General features: G+C 56.6%; 2 protein-coding genes across 2 annotated transcripts in view; one reads left to right on the top strand and one right to left on the bottom strand.

Moving 5' to 3' along the window:
* Nucleotides 1–1,296, top strand: part of DOK4 (docking protein 4) — an 8,963-nt gene extending 7,667 nt beyond the window's left edge. The window contains exons 2-6 of the mRNA XM_010004384.1: nucleotides 32–173; nucleotides 262–451; nucleotides 742–880; nucleotides 968–1,091; nucleotides 1,172–1,296. Coding sequence (XP_010002686.1) covers nucleotides 32–173; nucleotides 262–451; nucleotides 742–880; nucleotides 968–1,091; nucleotides 1,172–1,296 — 720 coding nt within the window. The remainder of the gene's footprint in view (nucleotides 1–31; nucleotides 174–261; nucleotides 452–741; nucleotides 881–967; nucleotides 1,092–1,171) is intronic.
* Nucleotides 1,297–3,984: 2,688 nt separating this feature from the next.
* The window catches only part of POLR2C (polymerase (RNA) II (DNA directed) polypeptide C, 33kDa), a 10,738-nt gene continuing 6,930 nt past the window's right edge, over nucleotides 3,985–7,792 (bottom strand). Inside the window, exons 7-8 of the mRNA XM_010004383.1 lie at nucleotides 5,235–5,309; nucleotides 3,985–4,187 (exon numbers count right to left, since the gene is read on the bottom strand). Coding sequence (XP_010002685.1) covers nucleotides 4,043–4,187; nucleotides 5,235–5,309 — 220 coding nt within the window. The 3' untranslated portion in view covers nucleotides 3,985–4,042. The remainder of the gene's footprint in view (nucleotides 4,188–5,234; nucleotides 5,310–7,792) is intronic.

The following is a 7,792-nucleotide window of genomic DNA, read 5'->3' as shown; positions in this document are numbered from 1 at the left end:
GAGCCCCCCTCTTTTGGCTGGGGTCACCCAGAGGCTGCTGTGGTGCCTTGCAGAGCTGGAGGCAGAGGAGTGGTACAAGACGCTGTCGCTGGAGTGCCTGGGCGCCCGCCCCAGTGACGTGGGCCTGGGAGAGCCCGACCTGCTGGCGCCCGGCGTGCAGAGTGAGCAGACGGGTGAGCCAGCGGGGCGCTCACTCGGGGCTCAGCTTCCTTACGCCCCCCTGAATTACTGCGTTTTATAATTATTTTTCCCCCTTTACAGACCGGTTTAACGTGTTCCTCCTCCCCTGCCCCAACCTGGACGTTTACGGTGAGTGCAAGCTGCAGATCACCCATGAAAACATCTACCTCTGGGACACGCGCAACCCGCGGGTGAAGCTGCTCTCCTGGCCCCTCTGCTCCCTGCGCCGCTACGGGCGTGACGCCACACGCTTCACCTTCGAGGCTGGACGGTGAGATGTCACCCCGGCTGGGACAGGGACCCACTGCTGGGTGCCCTCCTTCTGCTGGGCATCACCCCAGGGCGGGCCTGACACTGAGGTAATGGCCACAGCCTGCACAGGGTGTCCCACAGCTGGGGAGGTTTGGGGCTGGAGCTGGTTCCAACTCAGCACCCCACAGGGGACGTGGGGACAGCACTTAAACCGTGGGAAGCTGGGCCAGCTGCCATGTGTGTGGGGGGTATTTTTATCCTCCTTCAGCCTCGGGAGGCTGGTGACGCCCTGTGCTCTGTCCTCTGCAGGTTGTGTGACGCAGGGGAGGGTCTCTACACCTTCCAGACGCAGGAAGGGGAGCAGATCTACCAGCGTGTGCACAGCGCCACGTTGGCCATCGCCGAGCAGCACAAGAGGGTCCTGCTGGAGATGGAGAAGAACGTTAGGGTGAGCTCCAGCCCACCCTGGTGACATAGCTGGAGGGGGGGCTCAAGGCATACTGTGTCACCCTCGCCCCCTTCTTGTCCTCCACAGCTGTTGAATAAGGGCACTGAGCACTTCTCCTACCCTTGCACCCCCACCACCATGCTGCCCCGCAGCGCCTACTGGCACCACATCACCGGCTCCCAGAACATGGCCGAGTCCTCCAGCTACTCCGGTGAGTGTCCCTGTCCCCCACAGAGGTGGCCCCTGGGGTGTCATCCCCCGCCACGAGCCCACCCTCTGTTTTGTCCCTAGGGGAGGCATATGCAGGCGCCCAGGCCAGTTCAGATACCGACCTCCTCAACAGGTTCATCTTGCTGAAGCCAAAGTCCTCCAAAAGCGACAAGCCTGAGAGCAGGGAGCCCACAGTGTCCCCGTGAGCCAGCAAGATGGGGACTGTGGTGGGGGTCCCCGTTTTCATCCCCTTGGTGGGGCAAGGACATAGGCAGAGGCACCTCAAAATCCCCAGGGAGACAGGGCTGTGGCACAGGGGAGCAGGCACTGGCTCATGCCCTGGCCACACGTCCCGGGAGCTGCCAGCTGGTGCCACCTCCACTGACCTGAATTATTATCTTGAATATCCGTATTATAACAGATTTTTCCCTTCTCCCAAGAACCCAAACCTCGTGGCTGCTGAAGAGCCCTCACGCAGAGACTCTCAGAGTGTTTTTTTTTAATCTTGGGGGATTCAGTGGGGAGGTGGAGAAGAAGGGGTTGTGACATGAAATTGGGGGTATTTTGGGGAGCAGGGAGGCTGGAGCATCACCCTGCAGGGAACAAAGCAGCACTTGGGGAGGTGGCTGTGCCAGGCTGAAGGCATGGGAACCCAGCATGTCACCTCCCATGAGGAGCAGGGTGCTCCTGGGGACACCCTGCCACCCCAAGCTGTATTTTTGCACTCAAAGCTATTTAAACACTCGCTGTAGAGCTGAGGTGCCTCAGGAGAAACTGGTTTTCCTTCCAGGGGGGGATCTGGTGGGACAAGCAGCCAGTCAGAGCTTAGCACCCTGCCCTGCCACAGCCTTCCAGGGCTGCCCCCACTCCAGCACCCCTTGTTCTTCCACCCACAGCCACTCTCCTCCCAGTTTATCTGCTGCTGGTTTTGGCCAGTAATGTCTGTCCCTCGAGAGGCAGCTTTGCAGATGTGAATGGTCCCTGCAGAGGAGCCTGTGCCCATGGGGGAAGACCCACGTTTCTCCAGGCGTTCCCATCGTCCCTGCTCCCTCCTCTTCCTCCGCTGCAGCTGGGCAAGAGCCCTCACCTGGGGGGGGATGGGGTAGCTGGGCTGAACTTTAAAGCAATTGATTTTTTCTAGTTCTCCTATATATTGACCTCCTTTAGAAGGGCTATCTTTTTATTGCTGTGCAAACCTTTGTGTTTCTTTGGAGTCTTCTTTCTGACTGGGTTGGGCAGTGGTTTTTATTTCCACCCTTAAAGCTCCAGGTCAGTGCTTTTGGGGACAGGGAGTGTCGTGATGTGGGAACCCGTGGTCTGTAAATAATGTTGTCTTGGGTCTGTGTGTGGCTTGTGGCTGAGGCCAGGGAGCTGTGGGGGGGTGGGTGGGGAAGGGCTGCTCCCTGCAGCGTGGCCTGGCATGGAGGGGCTTGCTGGCGCCCCAGGGCTGCGCGGCAGCACATCCTCCCCCGGGTGAGAGGTGTAACCTGCTCTTTTCCTGGCTACACACCTCATCTGGAAAAGATTGAACATCTGTTACCAAAAATGTTTGGGTTTTCTTTTTTTTTTTTTTAAAGGAGTTGCTTAATGAATAAACAACCCTTAGCCACCCTTCCTGTTTGTCTGTTCCATCCAAAGGCGCTCGGGAAGCGCCAGTGGGAGTAGCGCCTGCCAGGGAGAAAAATGCTGATGGGGAGAGATTTCCCGAGCCTCCAGCCCTGCTTGGCTCAAGGCTTTGTTCTGCCTCCAGCCACAGCCAGGCCACTTCAAGTGAAGCCCTAACTGCTGGGGAGAAGAAAAAAGGGTGGAGGGAGTTGCCATCCTCCATCCAACAACCCCAAGTGAAGCAGAAAGCCAACACCTCTGTGTCACCCTGCAGCTCTAGAAGGTGCCAGGTCAGTGGTGGCTCCAAATCCCCAGGCAAAGGCGTTCCCAGCCATTCCATCTCCCAGCTCTTCCAGAGCAGTGCCAGCTCAGTTAACCACACCACGACTGTGGCAGAGTTCTGACCTAAAGGCAAACCAGCTATGCCAGCACTCCCTCAGGACTAGGGCAGCTCTGAGGAGCTGTGCCCTAGCCAGGGGTGCCATGGCAGGAACATGAGAGCTGCTGCTGAGTCTGGCCCTGCCCTGGAAGGCAGCGCTGGCTCCAGCTGCTCCTGGCTCAGCTCCCCATGCTGTTCCCATGCTCCACATCTACTCTGGGATGAGCACAGTGGCACATCCCTCTTCCCCTCCCATTAGGAAGGGACAGGTCCTTCCAGGACTATCACGAAGAAGCTCATCCCAAGTCCTGCTGGGTGCCGTCAAAGAGAAGGGGTGAGCTGGGTAGCCATTGTGCCAGGGGGTGCTCCTGACAAGACTCCTGCTCTCCAGCTCCTACCATCAGGATTGTGGGTACACTCTGCTCCTTTGCAGCACCTCGCTTAGCAGCTCAGCCTCAAACACCTGCCTGAAATGCAGCCCTAGCTGGATCGGAGGGGCTCCCTACCCCAGGGGGTCTGTCTCCTCAGGAGATGGTGCCAAGAGCAGCCAGCAGCAGCACAGGGCAACGCTCCCTTCAGAGCGATCTCATGGACTTCATGTCTAAATGGAGAGAGGTACCTGATGTGACATCTCCTGCAGTCCCAGATGAGCTCTCAGGGATGACAGCACAAGGGGGGGAGGAAAGGCTTTATTCAGCACAGTATGGAAGGGACATGCAAATAAGGTAGGGTTGTGTAACCAGGGTATGTGCTTCTCAATCCCATGGCCAGAATCCAAAACTCTGGCCTAAAACTCTAGGATCACTTAGGGACAAAGCTTGTCCCAGCGAAGTTGCTACCATTTTCCTTCCTGCTTTATCCCACACATCCTGACAGCTTTCCCTGGGAAGGGGCCAGGGAAGAGAGGTCACCAGCCGGAAGAGGGAGGAACCTGGTGCACTGCTCATGCCTTCTTGCAAGGGGCCATCTCAGTTTATGGTGAGGACGTCACTCTGAATCTCATGGCTCAGCTGGGTCTGGAGGTCACTCAGCTTCTTCTTCAGGCCAGACAGGGCAGAGAGAACAATGGTCTCGGGGCGCAGAGAACCACAGGACTCCACATTGTAATAAAACCTGTGGTCACAAGTCAGGGGGAAAGTCACCACCAGCCATGTGAGGAGATGCCAAAGCAAAGAGGACCCACAGAGCAGGTCCAGCTGTCCTGACCCAGCACTGGGAGCTCTGCTGAGGATCCCAAGCACCAACATCATCTCCCTCCCATGGGGAACAGCTAGCACTGCCCCTGGACAACCCTCACAGCAACACTGGGGCTCCACAGGCTGCATGAGCGCTTTGGAGTTCCCTCCATTCAGAGTTGGGACCTGTGGACCAGCCCAGAGCCCTGTCCTGGAGCAGGGGAGGGCACTTCTGCCATGCAAACAACCCCAGTGAGGGGCACCACCAGCAACCAGAGCACCAGAGCCCCACACGGGCCAATAGATCCCACAGCACTCCCCCCACAAGCCTGGCACTTCAATGACAACACAAACTCAGGAGATCTATCTAGGACCTCCTGGAGGGGAAAACTGCCAGGCCTGGGCAGTTCTGGAGCACACAACACAAGAAGGACATGGAGCTGTTGGGGTAGGTCAAGAAGAGCCCACGGAGATGATCCAAGGGCTGATGCAGCTTGGCTCTGGTGACAGACAGGCTGAGAGTTGGGGTGTTCAGCCTGGAGAAGAGAAGGCTCCAGGGAGATCTTAAGAGCACCTTCCAGTGCCTGAAGGGGCTCCAGGAAAGCTGGGGAGGGACTTGGGACAAGGGCAGGGAGTAACAGCATGAGGAGGAATGGTTTCAGGCTGAAAGAGGGGAAATTTAGATGAAATATAAGGAGGAAACTCTTTCCTGTGAGGGTGGTGAGACCCTGGCCCAGGTTGCCCAAAGAAGCTGCCCCATCCCTGGCAGTGTTGAAGGGCAGGTTGGATGGGGCTTGGAGCAACCTGGGCTGGTGGGAGGTGTCCCTGCCCATGCAGGGGGATAGGACTGGATGGTCTTTAAGGTCCTTTCCAATCCAAACCATTCTGTGATTCTATGATATCCCCAGTTAACTCCAGCTTCTGCTCTGCTTTTCAGGGAACAGCAGCTCCCTGGGCTGGCAAACTTCAGCATCCAGCTTCCTACCTCTCTGGCTTCCCATTGGGGTCATAGGGAGCCTGGGCATCCTCCTCGTCGATCTCCGAGTACTCGCTCTTGGGCCTGGAATCAAAGAGCAGGGGAGGTCAGCAAGGAGCTCCTGTTTTGGGGCTGGTGTCCCACAAGCAATGGAGGAGCCATCAGATATCAAGTCACAAAAGACAGCTCAGCCCACGTTGCCCTTTCCATCTCCTCATTAAGGCCTCACAGTCACCCAGAGCAGACCAGCCCCTCTCTGCTGAAACGTAGGGAGCCCCGTGCAGGGTCCTGGGGCTCCATCCACCCACACCAGCACCCTCTGGCAGTTTGTCACTGGGATGTCAATGCCTGATGACTGTGTTTTATGGAGCCTGGATGCTGCTTATCAAGCAATGGACCTTATTTCTTTTTCTACTCTGCTCCAGGTCAGGAAACACAGGAGCACTCCCACACTGTCTGTGCAGCACAGCTGAAAGGGAAGGCTTGGTCAGCCTGTGCTCGGGTACTTCAGGCCCCAGCTGCACTGGTGAGCCCCATCCTGCAGCTCTGCTCCTTGACACACGGCAGTGCCAAAACCACTGTGATCCCTGTCCCTCAGCTCCCAGCCCTGCATCCCTGGGCACACAGAGCATCACACCGGAGAGAGACTGTTGGGAAGCACTTAATCCATGCCAAGAAACATAAACCCTTCAGCTGTCTGAGAAGCAAGAATGGAAAATTCTGTGCCCACCAAGGTCTCCTGCTGACCTTCTCCCCCCCTGCAATGCCAGCACAGGCTGATCCCAGGACCTTTACATCAGCTGCCTCAAATAAAACCGCACTTTCCAAACAAATCCTGTCTGTACCACACCAAGGAGAGAGAGATAAAGCATTAAGGGAGCTGGGTCTTCTCCTTACTTGAAAAACCACACCCATGACCAGAAACAGGGTAGAGGTTTCCACCACCACAGCTGTTGCGAGAGCCCAGCTGTGTGCCAAGGGTGCTTCCCAGAACCTCAAACAGCATGTGAAACCAGACCAACACCAAGGGCTGCCCTTGAACAGCAGGGCCTTGGCCTCTGCTCATCTTCCAGATTAACCTGGGAAGGCAGATGTGCTATCAGGGAACAGGCAGTGACCATGGCAATCTTTCCTCTGGGATTCTTCAACTTTGACTTGTATTTTGTCCAGAACTTCTCAAAAACTGCTTCCAGGTACCCAGCTTGTTGTACAACGCACCAGGTGCCTGAAGATGCAGCTGACTCTGTCACAGAACCCAAGAACCCACATTAGCAGCTGCCTCAGGTGCCCCAGCCTGGGAAGTGCTGAGTTCTCAGCCAGGCAGCCAGGGCTGCTCTCCAACACACCCACATCTCCAAAAGCCCAAACTCCCAAAAATTCCTGCCACAAATAATTTGGAAACTTCAAAACTATCCAGTTCCACCCCCAAAACTGCTGGTGATGAAGGACAGGCCAGCACATCAACTCTTGTGACCTGCTCCTGACCACAGAACTGCCAGACAGTGTTCTCTGCAGCTCTGCACCTCACCAAAACCAGCCTCTCATAGACTTTCCCCTCAACAGCCTGATCTGTAGCTGACATCCCTCAAAGCCCAGCTTCAACCACTTGTTCTGATCACAGACACCAAGGAAAATGCCCATTTCCAGATTTCCTGCACTTCCAGCCAGTCTGGTTCCTGCTGCAGATCCCAGAGCACCACCCTGACCAAGAGCTGCAGGAGCCAAAGGCCTGGCACGTCCCGTCCTCACCCAGACTGACTGAACGGGTCCCACGAACACGCCCTGCAGAGCCCAACAAAGCCAAGGGGGTTTCACTCCTTCCATCCCTACAACAGGGCTGGGATGGCTGTGGGCAGATCCCTGCCCTTTTCATGGATGTTATGGATCCACCTGCACCTCCACCCTTGGCAACAAAAGGCTTCTTAAGTCTCCTCAGTACAAACCAAGCCACACAGGAGTTCCATTGCAGCTCTTGAGCAGAAAGCTCCTGGCAGGGCAGCTGAGTTGTCAAATCCAGGCTACTGGCACCCCTAGGAAGCTCATTCACCAATGGCAAACTGAACATGGGGGGCAGTGTGGGGTACAACAGCCCATTTGCAGAGCCAAATCTGGTGGGGACAGGAAGAAAACCCACCAAGCCTCCTCTGCTGCTCAGCCCCCTCTCCAGCCCAACTCTGCTCAGGCGCTTGCTCCCACTTCCTCAGCACTGGCTTCCATGGTCCCTGCATGAAATCCTGCTCCAGCATCCACAGCTTCTCCACCCTGAGCACAGCTTTGACTACTGCCCTGCTGTCAGGGCAGTGTATGCAGCCCCCCTCTCATCCCTGCTCCCAGCCTGACCTGGCTACAGCACCTGGCTCTTGCTCTGCTGGTTCCCATGTGCTTGGTGACAGGGTGGCTGGTGGGTGCTCACCAGGATACAGAACCAGGAGCAGCTCAGGTACCTACTCATGGAGATGAAGGTGGATCCATAACATCCATGAAAAGGCCTGGGATCTGCCCACAGCCCCCCTCCTTGCTTTGCCTGGGGTGAGGACTTCACCTGGCAGGGCAGCAGTTTTCCAAAA

The sequence above is a fragment of the Chaetura pelagica genome, unplaced genomic scaffold (genome assembly GCF_000747805.2).
Source record: "Chaetura pelagica isolate M959 unplaced genomic scaffold, ChaPel_1.0 scaffold379, whole genome shotgun sequence".
NCBI lineage: Eukaryota > Metazoa > Chordata > Aves > Apodiformes > Apodidae > Chaetura > Chaetura pelagica.
The sequence above is the reverse complement of the archived record's forward strand: the minus strand, read 5'-3'. Positions and strand labels throughout refer to the sequence as shown.